Source organism: Salmo salar, chromosome 01 (assembly GCF_965601325.2).
Source record: "Salmo salar chromosome 01, fSalSal1, whole genome shotgun sequence".
Classification (NCBI taxonomy): Eukaryota; Metazoa; Chordata; class Actinopteri; order Salmoniformes; family Salmonidae; genus Salmo; species Salmo salar.
The window spans coordinates 75,652,377-75,670,258 of record NC_138291.1 but is presented as its reverse complement, the minus strand read 5'-3'; the positions used below and the strand labels follow the sequence as shown (position 1 = coordinate 75,670,258).

Below are 17,882 nucleotides of genomic sequence, written 5' to 3'. Positions count from 1 at the left end.
AGGGTGGTCAAATTAAACTCCTACACCTGTAGATGCAGTTTATTCCCAGTGACGTCATAAAAAGGAGTGTGAGGGAAGGCCTATATGCTACTGATGATTGAGAGGAGTTTCACCATAAATGGGAATTAAATTTACTGCATTATCTGCAACATTATCTTAAACATAAGACAAGCTCTTTGGGAGCACAGCAGTGTATGGATTTTTTTGTTTTCTTTTAGCTATTTCGGCTATTAATCCATCATATATTATTTAATAAAATGTGCTCTTATTATAGAAAAAATAGAAGTTGATGCTGGACAATGAACAATGCCTAAAAAGCCTTTGTCTAAAAAGAACTTCCAGAAGTAATCAAGGCACTCTCATGCAACGTCAGAACAAGATCTGTTCGTCGGGAGTTTCATGTAAGGGGTTTCCATAGCCGAGTGGCCGCGCACAAACCTAAGATCACCATGTGCAATGCCAAGCGTCGGCTGGAGTGGTGTAAAGCTTGCCGCCATTGGACTCTGGAGCAGTGGAAACGTTCTCTGGAGTGATGAATCACGCTTCAGCATCTGGCAGTCCGATGGACGAATCTGGGTTTGGCAGATGCCAGGAGAACGCTACCTGCCCCAATGCATAGTGGCAACTGTAAAGTTTGGTGGAGGAGGAATAATGGTCTGGGGCTGTTTTTCATGGTTCGGGCTAGGCCCCTTAGTTCCAGTGAAGGGAAATCTTAATGCTATTGGACTCAATGACATTGACATTCTACACGATTCTTTGCTTCCAACTTTGTGGCAACAGTTTGGGGAAGGCCCTTTCCTGTTTCAGTATGACATTGCTGAAACAGGAAGCGATCAAGTGATCGTGTCAGGCGAAAATGGTATCAAATGTTTTACCATTGCAACATTTCATTTCGATTGGTTATGCCCATTATTTGCAATAATGTTAACGAGCGTCATCACTATCTTTCCTTTGCAGTACCTCAAACTGTCTTTATTGCCAGCTGAGATACATTTTTATCAGTTGATTTACTCTTGGCTCAGACTTTGTCCAGACAATGTCTTAAAACAGGTTTTAACAGGATATAGGACCTTTTCTGAGATGCTTTGTGGATACAGGTTTATGGGCTTAAAGTAAGGGTTAGGGTTCGTGTTAGTGGATTTTCCAAATAAAGTGTTACCGATTTATCACTTCAGCACATCTAATGCGAAAGTTTATGGTACTTTCCTAAAAAGAAAATTTGGAATAACATCCCATTTATTGGGACCAAGCTTTCGCTTTATCAGCTGGTACTGTATCTCTGCTTAGGATAATGAATGGTTAACACAATTCTGGTAAATATGTCCTTATCCTACTTTCCAACTTTTATATAACACACAGAATGAATTACCAACTGTAAGAAGAGCAGAGGACTAGAGGATTGTCTCTGCAGACAGCATTAGAGGTGGTTGCTGCTACTTTATTGAGATGAGTTCTGGCGACTCCAAAGTGCTTTTCAAAATGAAATTTGACAATGTCCTCTCAGAAATCAATGGATTTGGTAAATTCCAAGTAATGATCGTCCTGATTCAGAGCCTCTCTCGCATGACCCTGCCATGTCACTTCTTACTGAATAACTTCATAGCTGCTGTGCCCTCTCACCGCTGTGACCTCAGCGCTCTGGATGATGAGGGTGTCTTTGGGAATCTGACCCAGGAGCAGAGACTGACTGTCAGTATTCCAGTACAGGAAGATGGGACTCCAAGCTCCTGCAAGATGTTCCCAGAACCCCAGTTCCACCTCCTGTCCAACTCCAATGACAGTGACCTAGCTACAGTCCCCTGTCAGAATGGATGGGTATATGACAACAGCACCTTCAAATCCACTCTGGCTACAGAGGTAAGTCTCTTCCTTTTCCAGCTATTTTGCTTTCTAGATGGAAAGCATTGAACATGTTGATCACTTTGTAACTGTTCTGTTGTACTCATGACACCAGGGTTATTGTTATGATCTCTTTTAAGTGGGACCTTGTATGCGATAGAAAAGGGATGAACAAAGCGACAGCCACCATTTTCTTCATTGGAGTAATGTGTGGGGCTCCTTTATTCGGTTTCCTCAGTGACAGGTATGTATGCATTATACAGAAAGAACCCTTACTACTTCACACAAACTTGCGTATACACACCAAGGTTATTATAGTAAACGAAAGCTGAAAATAAATAAAAACTAAAATTGGAAAAACAATTTAGTAAACTGAAAAAAAATGTCAAACGAAAAAACATTTGAAAAACTAAACTATACGGAAACTATTATCTATGATGCAGAAAATAACTAAAATAAAATAAAAACCATCATAAGTGATGTTAAGTTTAAGTTTTTTCTTCTAAACTTTGAGCAAAAATCAAATGCTGACATTTCAAATAGACCTAGCTTGTACTAGCTATCAATAGCTAACAGGGAAGAAATCCGATGGCGTGCACGGAGCATGACTGGGGCAAGCTAGAACATCTTGTGAGGTTGCTGGAGCCGTTCACAATCCACACCGACCAACTTGCTGACCAGTGACTGGGCCAAGCTAGAGCAGCTTGTGAAGTTGCTTGAGCCGTTCTCAATCCACATTAACCAACTCCATACTGACAGCCAGTGCAGTGTTTTCTTAACCTTGAGGCATACTTGCAGTCAACTACGGTTTCAAAACAGTTGGCACAGGTCCTCCTGAAGTCATTGCGTGAGCGCTTCGCATGTATACTGAATCCTCTGGCACTTCGAGCCAACCTCTGCAGCAGCTTGTATGATGGGCCCAAGTGTGTCTGTGGCACTATGCTCAACAGAGACAGAGACACTGATGAGGGAAGCAGAGTCTTTTATCCTCCATCAAATCAGAGAGTACAGCTGTGGAGCAGCAGGTCCGCAGGAAGATGCCAGCACGATGAGTCCAGCAAGCATGTCGACCTCAGTGCTTCATGTTTAATATTACATAAACACATGTTTAATATTACATAAAGAATAACATGTCAAATGTGCCATGTCTTCATTCATTAGTTGTTTTTTCCTTCCTCTATCTGACAGATATAGGTAAAGGTACTTGATTCTCCTCACGTCTACTACTAAAGTTAAAAAAGATTTGGATTGGTGTAAACATTAAAAAAGCACTGGATTGGTGTAAACATGGGCAAGAAAGTTTACTTCCACCTTATTTCTTGCACCAGTCTAGGCGCTTATCCTTTCAATCCAAGTCACATTCAGATTGATTTATAATTTAAACCTTACCTTACCAAACCTATGTCCTGGAGTCCTCTAGTGCAGTGGTTTTTATCCCATAGATTTTGTAGTAATGTTTAAGTCACTCAAATATGACATGAATGCACATTAGACAGGGCAAAATGTATAAAAAATGCTTTAAAACTGCTACATTTTAACTGCACCCCATGATAAAGTGTAGAATTGCAGCTTTAAACCTGTACAAATGTTGTCTCTGCCAACAAGAGGGGAGTGAACAGTTTGTGTCACGAACAGTGCTTGTGCCCATAGAAATGAACATGGCGTGCTCACGCGCACAGGGTGGGCGCGGGATGTTCCCCAATGCTGGAAGGGGGGCCTAAGTGAAAAAGTTTGGGAATCACTGTTCTAGTAGCCAAAAGCCTGTATTAGCATGGGCAGCGCCATTGAGGACTTTTGCCATTTTGATTTAGTCAACTGGGTGGGACTTCCAACTTTATTGGCTGATCTCTCCTGATGATCCGGTTGGCATGACCTGATGACCCGGTTGGAGTCGTGACAGCCGGATCATCAGAAATAATCAGCCAATGAATTTTACTTCTGAAGAAGAAAATGGAATATTTCAAGATAGAGATGGCCTCAATGGCGCTGCCCATGGTCTCACAGACTCAATCATGACACAGATACAGATATGTTATGTCTATCCAAGTCTATGGTCCTGGCCCCTCACCTTATGTATTACTGCCCCCCAGTGGCAAGAAGTGACTTGCCAAAGAAAACAAACTATAGGCCTACAACACATAAATGAAAATGTATGCATTCACTACTGTAAGTCGCTCTGGATAAGAGCATCTGCTAAATTACTAAAATGTAAACGGAAATATTAAATCACAAAACTATAATAACCTTGAAGCATACAAACACACGATAACATATGCACTATACCCACACGTACACATGGATTTTGTGTTGTAGATATACGGTAGTACAGTAGGGGACTTGGCAGCAGCTAATGGGGATCCATAATAAATACAAATACAAACACATCATTCTACTGATAATACATGAAAAAATGTCCCTTCCTGTGGCTGGAAAATAGCTGCATAGTTAAAACCATTTGTATTTGTATTTATTAATGATCCCAATTCTCTAGTCCTCTGCTCTTCTTACAGTTGGTAATTCATTCTGTGTGTTATATAAAAGTCAGAAAGAAGGATAAGGACATACTTACCAGCATTATGTTAACCATTCATTATCCTAAGCAGAGACACAGTACCAGCTGATAAAGCGAAAGCTTGGTCCCAATAAATGGGATGTTATTCTAAAGTTTTTTTTTAGGAAAGTACCATAAACTTTCGCATTAGATGTGCTGAAGTGATAAATCGGTAACACTTTATTTGGAAAATCCAAAATCGATGTTTGGTTTGTAGTTTAGTTTAATTTAGTTTATTAATTCGACCATTTTAAAAAACAAGCACACATAAAACTTAAAAGCCATACATACACATGAATAAAATCATGGAGGATAACACACAATAAAGTCTGGGACTTATTTCCATTGTGGTTCTCTTGAGGCAAGATGGCTAGACAAGATCGAACACAGTATGGCAGTGAAATAATAAAACAAAAACATAAAAGAAGAACTTCTATCTCATCATTCCAGTTACATCATAGGGGTTATTCATATGGGCACAGAGGACATCAAACATAATTTTACTTTATTTTTAAAGCTGTCCAGAGAGGATGTTGTTTGTATAGGCAGAGGCAACTCATTCCATTCTGAGGCTCCAGTATGCAAGAAAGTACCTTTCCCAGCATTACTCCTGAACCTGTATAAGCACACATCAGCAACACCTGATCTGGTGCTGTTATTGTGTGCATCCCTAACACGAGGAAAGTAATCACTTAGATATCTGGGCGCAGGACCATAAATACTCCTGTAAACCAAACCTAGTCTAATCTGGGACACCCTAGCCTCAACAGGCAGCCAGTTTAATTCCTGAAAGCAGCTCCCACCTATGTGAGTACGTGGACTCACCTTCAATACTACCCTGATCAACTTATTCTGGGCTATCTGGAGCTTCCCCTTTATAAGTTTAGATAAGCCCCCAAACCAGGAAGTACTAGCATAGTCAAAATGGCATTGAATGAGGGCAGTAGCTAGCACTTTCATCGAGTCCTTATCAAGCAGCTTGGACTTTCTAGCAAAAAACTTAGTCCTGGCATTAACCTTCCCTAGCACCTTATTGGCCATGCTCACACCTCCCAAGCTTCCATCAAGGATACATCCCAAGTAGCTAACAGAGGTTTTAGTAGTCAGCACCTCACTCCCTAACTCCACTCTGATTTCAGACGACCTACACAATTTAGGTCTGGATCCAAAAATAATTGCTTCAGTTTTCCCTAAGTGCAGAGATAGCTTATTATCTCCAAGACATTTGCTAATGTTAGTAAGCTCTGTGCAAAGTATGCTCTCTAACATAGTTTTACTTTTGTGAGACACCAGAAGTGTAGAGTCATCCGCATAAAGAAAAAGACGGCAAGAACAAGCATCTTTCATATCATTAATATACAATAAAAACAGCAGAGGCCCAAGCACGCTCCCCTGCGGAACGCCAAAACTCATTGGTTTTGCCTGAGACAGTGAACCATTAACCTCTACTTACTACTCTACTACTTCCTGATAAATAGGACTCTACCCAGCCTAGAGGGATACTGCTTAACCCCAGTGCCTCCGGTTTAGAGATTAGGAGACAGTGGTTAACTGTATCAAAGGCCTTCTGTAGGTCAAGCAGTACCATTCCACACAGATTTCCCTTATCAATCTCTTTCCTGATGAAGTCAATGAAGTAAAGTAGACATGAATCAGTGGAGTATGTTTTTCTAAAACCCGACTGAAAATCATACATTAGACCCTGTTTGTTAACATATTCATACATTTGCTCATGTACAATTCTCTCCAGGATCTTTGATGTTACACAGAGGATAGATACAGGCCTATAATTCCCAGGGTCAGACTTTATCCCCTTCTTATACAGAGGTATAACTTTAGCTTGTTTCATGTCCCTGGGAAAGGTACCTTGTTCAAGAGAGAGATTAACAATATGCATAATACAAGGGCTAATTTGCTCAGCAGAATCTATTAGAAACCTTGCAGGAATATTATCCAGGCCTGTGGCTTTGGAGCATTTAAGCTCTGCCAGCATACTGACTATTTTGGCTGTTGCTACCATTGCAAAAGAAAAAGAGTTTGGCTGAACCCCTAACTCTACATAATACTTCTTGACTTGGTTGCTTCCATACAAACCAGAACTGGTGGGCAGCTTGCTAACCAGCTTGCTGGCAACAGAAGTAAAAAAAGAGTTGAATTTATTGGCAACCTCTGCTTTTTCATATACCATCTCCCCCCTGATGTTCAGTCCAATACTGTTTAGGTTGTTTTTGGTAGTACTACTACAGCCTAGTTCCTTAAATGATTTCCAAAGCTTTTTAGGGTCATTTTTGTTTTCAATTATTTTCTCAGCAAAGTAACCCCTCTTAGCTTCATCCATCCTGTTCTGTGCTTCATTTCTGTGATGTTTATATAGGACAAAATCATGCTGCTCTTGAGAGTTCTTAAATTTCTTAATGGCCTTATTCCTTGCTAGTATAGATTCTAGAATCTCATGATTAAACCAAGGGCTAGATCTCTGCTTTACGCTGACCCGTCTAATGGGAGCCATCACATTCATCACATCAAGGAATCTACATTTAAAGGCTTCCCAGGCACTGTCTACCCCTACACTATCTAGCACAGGTGACCAGTCAATTTTACCCACTTCCTCCCTAAGCTTTTCTACACAGTATTTTTTGAGTCCTCTGATTCTAATAGTTTTGTGACACAAATATATCTTTAAAAATCCTCCTTGTGCAAAATGTAATAAAATGATCACTGATTCCATAGACTATTACGCCACTCTGCGATATTTTAGATTTATCAGACACCATGTCACATCCTGACCATAGTAAGAGGTTATTTTCTATGGTAGAGTAGGTCAGGGTGTGACAGGGGGTATTTTGTGTTTTTCTATGTTTTGTATTTCTATGTTTAAGTTCTAGTTTTTGATTTCTATGTTGTTGTTTTTTGGGTTGATCTCAAATTGGAGGCAGCTGGTCCTCATTGTCCCTAATTGGAGATCATATTTAAGTAGGTTTTTCTTTCTGGGTTTTGTGGGTTATTATATTTTGAGTAGTGTTTGTTTCTCCCTGCGTCACGGTTTGTTGCTTTGTCAATTCAGTTATTTATGTATTGCAAAGTTTCACGGATTTAATAAAATGTGGAACTACAACCGCGCTGCACTTTGGTCTGCTCCTTTTGACAGCCGTGACACACCAATATTAAGTCAATTGTACTTTGCACTGTTTCACATATCCTGGTGGGATCCTTTATCATTTGGGCCAGAGCAAGTGATCTACAAAAGTGCATAAATACATTGTGGGTTGGGCTATTCTTTTTGCAGACATCAGTATTGAAATCCCCTAACAAAATGACAATCTCCAGATCAGCGTTTAAATCCGATCTGACGTTAAAAGCAATGTCAGATCTTACAAACGCACATATTCCCCCACCGTTCCGATTCCGATCCTTCCTGACAACAGAGTAATTACCTATCTCAATTTCTGAGTCACAAACAGATGAATCCAACCATGTCTCAGTAAAACATAAAACACCCACCTCTGATTTGCAAACCTACAGGCGTATCTCATCGATCTTCGGTAGTAGGCTTCGGACATTTAAGTGCACAAAATGTAAGCCCTTCTTCCCAAAGGCCTCATTGAATTCCCGATCCACTTGTAACTCGCCTCCCACTGAGCTGCCATCTTCCCACTGCACTGCCTCCGGTGGCCTCTCTTTCGCCATGGAGCACCCCTCCCCAGGTGCCAGTCCATCGTCCTCACCACCGTGTCCCCCGTCACTCGCCTCTGGTTGCCTCCGCTCCGCTGTGGACCCCCCCCCCCCCCCTCCGGTGCACTCTCCAATCTCAGTAAGTCCTCTGGTCCCACTCCACCTTCAATGCTCACACACCCCGCGGGTACAGCACACCGACAGCAACGGTAAGATTCATTGACCCCGTGTCCAAAGCTAGAATCGCTGCATTTTAGATGAATCCACTGCGCGCATTCCAAACATACCAAAGCTTTGCTGTTACTCTTTATCCACCGTTCGCAAGAGGAGCATGGGTGCATAGGCCGTTTGATGGGATTTGTGATAAAGTAAAGTCCAGGGCATTGATGGATATCACCCGATAAGAAAAGGCATAGAGTTATTATAAGATCTCCACCATTAATTAGCGATTTCAGACTGGATTTTGATGATCGTTTTGGTTTGTGCCAAGGTGCTATGAAAGTTTGGTATATAACATTTCTTCCAAATCCGAAGTGCTGAATGCCATCAAATGTGTTTGCATGACTGAGAAGTTGCTGAGAATTTACTATTCTTTCATCTAAATAGCAGATGCAATTATTTCCAGTAACATTTAAAACAAACACATAAAGTAAAAGTGCTGCCACCATGCCAAACTTGCCGGTCGCCATCTTGTGCAACCCAGATGTTCAATGTTCAATTAACTCTCAACACCATTTTAACCAACTATCCACTAACACTAACCCTAATCCTTACTTTAAGCCTATAAACCTTAAAATAATCAGGGGTCCAGCAGCATTAAGGCAGTTGTATACAATTTCAAATATTACATGACATTACATTTCATAACACTTTTCACAAGACATTAAGTGTGTTCCCTCAGACCACTACTCTACTATCACATATCTACAATACAAAATCCATGTGTACATGTGTTTAGTGTGCATGTCTTATCATGTGTATGTGTGTCTGTGCCTGTGTGTGTCTCTCCAGTCCTCGCTGTTCCATAAGGTGTATTTTTATAATTTGTTTAATCTGATTCTACTGCTTGCATTAGTTACATGATGTGGAATAGAGTTCCATATAGCCATGGCTCTATGTAGTACTGTGCGCCTCCAATAGTCTGTTCTTGACTTTGGGATTGTGAAGAGATCTTTGGTGGCACGTCTTGTGGGGTATGCATGGGTGTCCGAGCTGTGTGCTAGTATTTTAAACAGAGACCTCGGTGCATTCAGCATGTCAACACTTCTTACAAAAACAAGTTACGATGAAGTCAATCGCTCTTCCACTTTGAGCCATGAGAGATTTACATGCATATTATTAATGTTAGCTCTCCGTGTACATTTTAAGGGCCAGCCGTGCTGCCCTGTTCTGAGCCAATTGTACTTTTCAGAGGTCCCTATTTGTGGCACCTGACCACACTACTGAACAGTAGTCCAGGTGCGACACAACTAGAGCCTGTAGGACTTGCCTTGTTGATAGTGTTGCAAAAAGGCAGAGCAGCTCTTCATTATGGACAGACTTCTCCCCATCTTAGCTACTATTGTATCAACATGTTTTGACCATGACAGTTTACAATCCAGGGTTACTCCAAGCATTTTAGTCACCTCATCTTGCTCAATTTCCACATAATTTATAACATGATGTAGTTGAGGTTTAGGGTTTAGTGAATGATTTGTCCCAAATACAATGTTTTTAGTTTTTTATATTTAGGACTAACTTATTTTGCTACCTTTCTGAAATTAACTACAGCTCTTTGTTAAGTGTTGCAGTGATTTCACTCGCTGTCGCAGCTGACATGTATAGTGTTGAGTCATCCGTATACATAGACACACTGGCTTTACTCAAGGCCTCAAGGCATGTCATCAGTAAAGATTGAAAAAAGTAAGGTTCCTAGACAGCTGCCCTGGGGAATTCCTGATTCTAGCTGGATTATGTTGGAGATGCTTCCATTAAAGATCACCCTCTGTTTTCTGTTAGACAGGTAACTCTTTATCAACAATATAGCAGATGGTGTAAAGTCATAACACATACATTTTCCCAGCAGCAGACTATGATTGGTAATGTTAAAGCTGCACTGAAGTCTAACAAAACAGCAATATCTCTCAGCCAATTATTTGTGTAAGTGCCGTGCTTGTTGAATGTCCTTCCTTGTAAGCGTGCTGAAAGTCTGTTGTCAATTTATTTACAGTAAAATAGCATTGTATCTGGTCAAACACAATTTCTTCCAAATGTTTACTAAGGGTTGGTAACAGGCTGATTGGTTAGCTATTTGAGCCACTATTCTTGGGTAGTGGTATTACTTTTGCTTCCCTTCAGGCCTGAGAGAACACACTTTCTAGTCGGCTTAGATTGAAGATATATAGTTAAAGTCGGAAGTTTACATATATCTTAGCCAAATACATTTAAACTCAGTTTTTCACAATTCCTGAAATGTAATCCTAGTAAAAATTCCCTGTCTTAGGTCAGTTAGAATCGCCACTTCATTTTAAGAATGTGAAATGTCAGAATAATAGTAGAGAGAATGATTTATTTCAGGTTTTATTTATTTAATCACATTCCCAGTGGGTCAGAAGTTTACATACACTCAATTAGTATTTGGTAGCATTGCCTTTAAATTGCTTAACTTGGGTCAAACGTTTCTGTAGCCTTCCACAAGCTTCCCACAATAAGTTGGGTGAATTTTGGCCCATTCCTCCTGACAGAGCTGAACTTCTGACCGACTGGAATTGTGATACAGCGAATAATAAGTGAAAAAATCTGCCTGCAAACAATTGGAGATGTCCTAACCGACTTGTCAAAACTATAGTTTGTTAACAAGAAATTTGTGGAGTGGTTGAAAAATGAGTTTTAATGACTCCAACCTAAGTGTATGTAAACTATACAGTTGAAGTCGGAAGTTTACATACACTTAGGTTTAAATGTATTTGGCTAAGGTGTCTGTAAACTTCCGACTTCAACTGTATTTTTTAACCAGACAAGTCAGTTAAGAACAAAGTCTTATTTACAATGACTGCCTACCCCAGCCAAACCCTAACCCGGACGACGCTGGGCCAATTGCGTGCCGCCCTATGGGACTCCCAATCACAGCCGGTTGTGATACAGCCTGGAATCAAACCAGGGTCTGTAGTGACGCCTCTAGCACTGAGATGCAGTGCCTTATACTGCTGCGCCACTCGGGAGCCCTCTGACAAATAGGAGAGGCAATATCTTTCGCTATTATCCTCAGTAATTTTCCATCCGAGTTGTCAGACCCCGGTGGCTTGTCATTTTTGATAGACAACAATAATTGTTTCACCTTTTCTACACTCACTTTACAGAATTGAATGCTTGTCTTTCATAATTTGGTCAGTTATACTTGTATTTGTAGTGTCAGTGTTTGTTGCTGGCACGTCATGCTGAAGTTTTCTAATCTTGCCAATGAAAAATTATTAAAGGACGTGGCAAAATCTGTGGGTTTTGTGATGAATGAGCCATCTAATTCAATGAATTTTTCTTTATTTATTTATTTTATTTTTTATTTTACCGTTATTTTACCAGGTAAGTTGACTGAGAACACATTCTCATTTACAGCAACGACCCGGGGAATAGTTTCAGGGGAGAGGAGGGGGATGGATGAGCCAATTGTAAGCTGGGGATGATTAGGTGGCCATGATGGTATGAGGGCCAAATTGGGAATTTAGCCAGGACACCGGGGTTAACACCCCTACTCTTACGATAAGTGCAATGGGATCTTTAATGACCTCAGAGAGTCAGGACACCCGTTTAACGTCCCATCCGAAAGACGGCACCCTACACAGGGTGCCATCAGGAATGATGGAGCTGAGTTTGCCTTTTTGCCCAAAATGACAATTAAGGTGCTCCAAAGCTCTACATCTTTGTTTCATACTATAGTTTCTTCTTCTTTTTATTCAGTTTCGTCATATGATTTCTCAATTTGCAGTACGTTTTCCAATCGGTTGTGCAGCCTGACTTACTTGCCATTCCTTTTGCCTCATCCCTCTCAACCATACAATTTTTCGATTCCTCATCAATCCACAGGGAATTAACTGTTTTCACAGTAAAAAAAATTAAACAAGGCATGCTTATTAGTAACTGGAATAAGAAATTTCATAAATATGTCAAGTGCAGTGTCTGATTCCTCATTACACACCATAGACCAACAAATCTTCTTTATATCATACAACATAGGAATCATTACAAAACTTCTTGTATGACCTCTTATAAACTATTTTAGGCCCAGACTTTGGTGTTCAATTGAATCCTTTACAGAAATGAAATGCTCTGATAGTGTCTAGTGTTTAATACCATGTTGTTGTTTTTCACTTAGCTACATTGTGTATAGAAATATGGCAACACTTTACATTATGATATACTGATAATTTGCCTTTATAATGTTTTATTTTTCTCTGAACAGATTCGGGCGGAGGGCAATGCTGATGGTGGCTTACCTGTCAACTATGGTGTTTGCTTTTACCAGTGCCTTCTCCACCTCCTATGTCATGTTTTGTATCATGAGATTTTTCACCGGAGTGACACTATCTGGAATAAGCATAATCTCCATTGTACTCAGTGAGTTAGTCCCTGATTGCGCTTTGTATTGTATTGTGTTATACATATTAAAGTGTTATACAGGTAGCCTAGCAATTAAAAGTGTTGTGCCAGTAACTGAAAGGTCACTGGTTAAAATCCCAGAGCCAACTAAGTGAAAAATCTGTCAATGTGCCCTTGAGCAAGGCACTTAATCCTAATAGCTCCTGTAAATTTATCTTGACAAGAGTGTCTGGTCAAATGTATAATGTTATTATAGTCTCCTTCTATAAGAGGTTTTAGACCTCAAGGGAATTGATCTTGGTTAAATTTTGGGTTAAATTAAATACACTGGGATTTCATTAATTATTTATATTAAAAGGTTGATGATTGATTTAGTGATATATTGCATGACTGAATGATATTTTCTGTTCCTGCTGTAGCTTCTAGGAATATTCAGCTTGTTCAACATGAACTTTGACTGTAGAGGCACTCTGCAAATTATGTAGAGACAAATCTGAAAGTAAATGCTAAAAAATGGTTGCTTGGTATCAACATCAGTTGCTTTACATTAGATGTCAGTGTTAGCATAAAAATCGGTATTTACTTTAACATTCAAATATAATTCATTCCAAACTCTCTTTCTTGGACATTTCTACAGGTGTGGAATGGTTTGACATTCAATATAGGACATTTGCTGGAGTGATAGTAAGCCTGGATTGGACAGGTGGAAACATGCTGCTATCTAGCATTGCATACTTTGTGAACGACTGGAGGTGGCTGACCATAGCAGTTACCTTGCCTCTTGTCTTGGCTGTCATTACCTGGTGGTACGCAACCCATTTTACATTGATGTTATGTGTTATACTTGGTTTGATGAGTTCAATGTTAAAACTTGTCCGGTGGTAAAACATGTACAGGTAAAACTTGTTTAAATCTTTGTGGATGTACTGGTGAAGTCAGACCTTACTATTTGTACAATACAAATTCCCTCTCCTGGGAAAATAAGGGTATACATATCTACTAAAAGGAAAGGTTTCTAACAACATAACATTATTATTAGAGACCATCTGGTGGCCTTGCCTGGTGTCAACAGGGATCTGTGCCATTGCAGGTGGCTTCCAGAGTCTGCTAGGTGGCTCTTAGCGAATGGAGAAAAAGAAAAAGCACATTTCTACCTGGAGAAATGTGCCAAGATGAACAACAGATCCAACTGTATGGCTGAGATCACACCACAGGTACATTTAATGCTCACATATGTGGTATCATGTTAGGATAGTCTTAGTCTCAACAGGGCTTCTTTCAATCTCAAGTCCTGCTGAGACTGAGGCTGTCCAAATATCGACACCATACTCAGAAAAATGCTGCTCATTTTAGCATGCGTGGCTTCATGACAATGGTGAAACTAATGACTAATAGCCGCAGGTGAAAAACTATTCTGAGCCATCTAGGTAAGCAAATAAGATAAACCTAGAAATGCGTTGTTGAACAAAAAGGTTAGCATAAAAGCATGCCTTTTTTGGTTGCCCATAGACCCTTACGAATGCAGTAAGAGTTAAAGATGAGGACAGGAAGTACGGTTTTGTGGACCTTGTGAGAACTCCAAATATAAGGAAACTTGCCATTTGCACAGGAATACTATGGTAAGTAGGGGAAAACACTTTTGGATCTTATCAAGGTCTGATGCCATATAATTCATCTTAAATGCCCTTAAAAGGGAAACTCCACTTAAAAACAATATTTTTGTATTTTTTTCATTAGTCCACGTTGATATAGTCCACATCATTGGCCACATGCAAAACACATCATCACGGTAATGTGGCCAGTGACACTTTGCTTCTTGAAAGTCCAATATCTTGAAAACTTGACTGCTGACATACAAAACATTTTGGGACTGTATCAACAGTGGAATAATGATTTTTTATTTTTTTTGAGTAGAGTTTCCCTTTAATGTTTTCTCTCCAACTTGTCTGGCAATCAAATTTAAAGGAGCAACATGTACTATTTTAGCCATCATTTCCATTTCTTCAAGATTCTTAAAGGACACTGCATAGAAACGCCTAAAATGGCTTAGTACTGCTTCTTATCTTATCATAATCCATTTGGCCATCCATTGGGCCATCCACAGGAGGTTGGTGGCACCTTAATTGGGGTGAACGGGCTCGTGGTAATGACTGGAGCGGAATTGGTGGAATGGTATCAAATACATCAAACAAATGGGTTCAAGGTGTTTGATACCATAGGCCATTGTTATGAGCCGTTCTCCTATCAGCAGCCGCCACTGATTTGGCTCTAGTTGCAGGTGTAAATGTTACATGTATAACCTTTAGAAGTAGTTTTGATCTTAAGTTCCTTATTTTCTTCGACCTGTAGGTATGGAGTTGCGTTTACATATTACGGCATCAGTTTGAACATCACTGGGTTTGGCATGAATGTCTACTTCACACAGTTCATATACGCTGCCATCGAGTTGCCTGGAAAGATTATGGTCTATTATTTCTTGAACAAGTTTGGCCGAAAACCTGGACAGGTTGGGACACTGCTTTTGACTGGAGCCTGTGTCTTCATCAACATATTTGTTCCTCAAGGTATTTGTTGGTTCCTGAAAGATACTGTTAGCAAATAATAGGTTTTTACATTACTTACGTTTTACTTACTTACCTACTTACTTACCTTTGAGTTGCTTGTAGAACGTAGGCCATTGACGCAGTTTGTTTTCTTTGTGCACTTGCATTTTGAGCCCTGGGAGGTATTTTTCAGTTGTTAGCCTTAGATTCAGTCATCCATGGTTTCATATTTTCACTTAGGTTTGTGGGTGTTTCGTACCATCGTGGGTCTTTTTGGGAAAGGCCTGTCCGAAGCATCCTTCACAATAATGTTCCTTTATACCACTGAGCTCTACCCAACAGTAGTTCGGTGAGTGACCAATAAACTACTATGTCACATAGTGTTCACTTAATGTAATCACCTGTAGTCTTGGTGTGTATTCAGTGAGGTGAAATGTTTTTCACAATGTTACAGATAGAAATGTAACAAATAGAGCAAACACGACTCCTACTCAACTCTGTTCTACACAAAAAATGATATCTAAACGTTCTGTAATGTTGTTGCCTCCTTATAACACACATTGTTGAAGTGAAGTTTCCAATTTAATTATACTGCCAGATTGTCATAATTTTTTGCACAGATCTGTCCTCTTTTGCACTCTAAATTACTTTTTTGCTTGGTCCCTCAGGCAGAACGGCGTTGGCTACTCCTCGTTTGTGGGTCGGCTAGGCGTGTCCATCGCTCCCCTCATCGCCCTATTGGACGATGTGTGGGAGCTCCTCCCTGCTGTGATATATGCCTTGGTGGCTGTTGGTACCGGACTAGTGGCTTTGCTCCTCCCAGAAACACTCAATGTTCGCCTGCCAGAGTTCATCGAGGACATAGACAGACCAAGGTAGAGCAGGAATTGTATTTGGTAACACTGTATCTAAAGCATCTAGGTACTGTATATGATGGATTGATTATTTATTTAATTTCAGTTTCAGACACCATTTAGTGCCTTATAAGATACAATCAAGTGCTTGTGAAGAAAAGGGGAAACAAATACAGTTTACAAAAATAATGCAGTAATATAATGCATTGTAAGACTTGCCATGGGCCTGATTATAAGAAATGATAAAGGCTCATACGTGCTTATAACAAGTTGTAAACATTATACCTATGCCAATGCTTTAACCAATTCCTTATAAAGGCTCACACATGCTTATAACAAGTTATAAAGCATTATAAACTGGGTGTTCGAGCCCTGAATGCTGATTGGCTGAAAAGCCGTGGTATATCAGACCTACCACAGGTATAACAAAAATGTATTTTTACTGCTCTAATTACGTTGGTAACCAGTTTATAATAGAAATAAGGCACCTTGGGGGTTTGTGGTATATGGCCAATATACCACGGTTAAGGGCTGTATCCAGGCACTTTGCGTTGCGTCGTGCATAAGAACAGCCCTTTAGCCATGGTATATTGGCAATATAGCACACCGCCGTGGGGCCTTATTGCATACTATAAACCAGTTAGTTTGAGTCCTGGATGCTGATTGGCTGAAACAGCATTTCAGCTATGTGTATATCAGACAACATACCACGGGTATGACACAGAAATACTTGTTTACTGTTCTATTTATGTTGGTAACCAGTTTATAATAGCAATAAGGCACCTCGGGGGTTTGTGGTATATGGCCAATATACCACGACTAAGGGCTGTATCCAGGCACTCCACTTCGCGTTGTGCATAAGAACAGCCCTTTGCCATGGTGTTACTGGCCAATATACAACACCCCTCGAACATTTTTGCTTAATTATACCCATGCCAATGCATAAACTGAATTTTTATAAAGGCTCATACATTCTTATAACAAGTTATAATGCATTATGCATATGCCAAGTCTTAAACCGATTCTTTACAAAGGCTCATAACAAGTCATACCGCATTATACGTATATGCTTTAAGCAAAGGTTACCCATTATTTAATCAGTATTCAGAATTGGACGAATGGCCATGTAACATCTAATTGCACCTTTCATGCTTTGCAGAGCGGAACTGGATGGAGAGAGTGGCAATCCACTGAAGCAAGCTGATGAAAACAGGAATGAAAATGGAACAGTTGAGGTTACATGAATCCACGCAGAGATCCTATTAGAATATGAAAGGATTAGATATGTAGTTATATGTGAATCCATGTCACTCAGAGAGACAGCAGTTTTCAAGCAAGTGCATGATAGATGGACAGAGCAGAATATCTACCTAGAAGAAATATAATGGATGGACCAAAATGGATGGATGGACCATTACTTACCTGTTTATTAATTGGTGAAAGATAATTGTAAGATGAATTGTAGCCCATTTTTCTTACATGGTCATTATTGAATCTACTGTTTTGTTCTTCATAAATACTGGTGTTTGTGTGTCTTACTATGTGGCTTGGCAATACACCTGTGTTCTACACACACGTTTCCTGTACTGAGTTATCCTAACTGGGTTAGAACTGGGTTAGAACTGGGTTCCTTAAACTCCCATCACGAGTTGTAACTTGTATTTTGGATAATTCCGACTGTGTATTGTTTTTATTTCCATGCAGTTAAATACCTTTATTGTGGTGGCACATTCAATAGAACAAAATATTTAAAAAATGGTGACGTGTTTCAGCATATCTAGTCTTTGTCTCATTTCCCATTTTTCTACAAACGCGTGGGAACAAGACTGAGTCCCAGTCTGTTGGTGCCAT

General features: G+C 39.9%; 1 protein-coding gene across 1 annotated transcript; it reads left to right on the top strand.

The window, feature by feature from the left end:
* Nucleotides 1-1,373: 1,373 nt before the first annotated feature.
* LOC106608550 (solute carrier family 22 member 7) lies at nt 1,374-17,805 on the top strand. Its single transcript, XM_014206518.3, has 10 exons — nt 1,374-1,857; nt 1,980-2,083; nt 12,498-12,652; nt 13,272-13,440; nt 13,725-13,848; nt 14,144-14,253; nt 14,984-15,198; nt 15,418-15,526; nt 15,846-16,052; nt 17,191-17,805. Exons 1-10 carry the CDS (start codon nt 1,447-1,449, stop codon nt 17,273-17,275), a joined length of 1,689 nt encoding a protein of 562 aa, XP_014061993.2. The 5' UTR covers nt 1,374-1,446; the 3' UTR covers nt 17,276-17,805.
* The last annotated feature ends 77 nt before the right edge of the window (nt 17,806-17,882 follow it).

Coding starts and splice junctions, on each gene's coding strand:
- LOC106608550 (XM_014206518.3), top strand. CDS start 1,447: ATGAGTTCTGGCGACTCCAAAGTGCTTTTCAAAATGAAATTTGACAAT. Junction 13,441..13,724: donor TTGGCTGTCATTACCTGGTG/GTACGCAACCCA, acceptor GTGCCATTGCAG/GTGGCTTCCAGAGTCTGCTA. Junction 14,254..14,983: donor ATTTGCACAGGAATACTATG/GTAAGTAGGGGA, acceptor TTCGACCTGTAG/GTATGGAGTTGCGTTTACAT.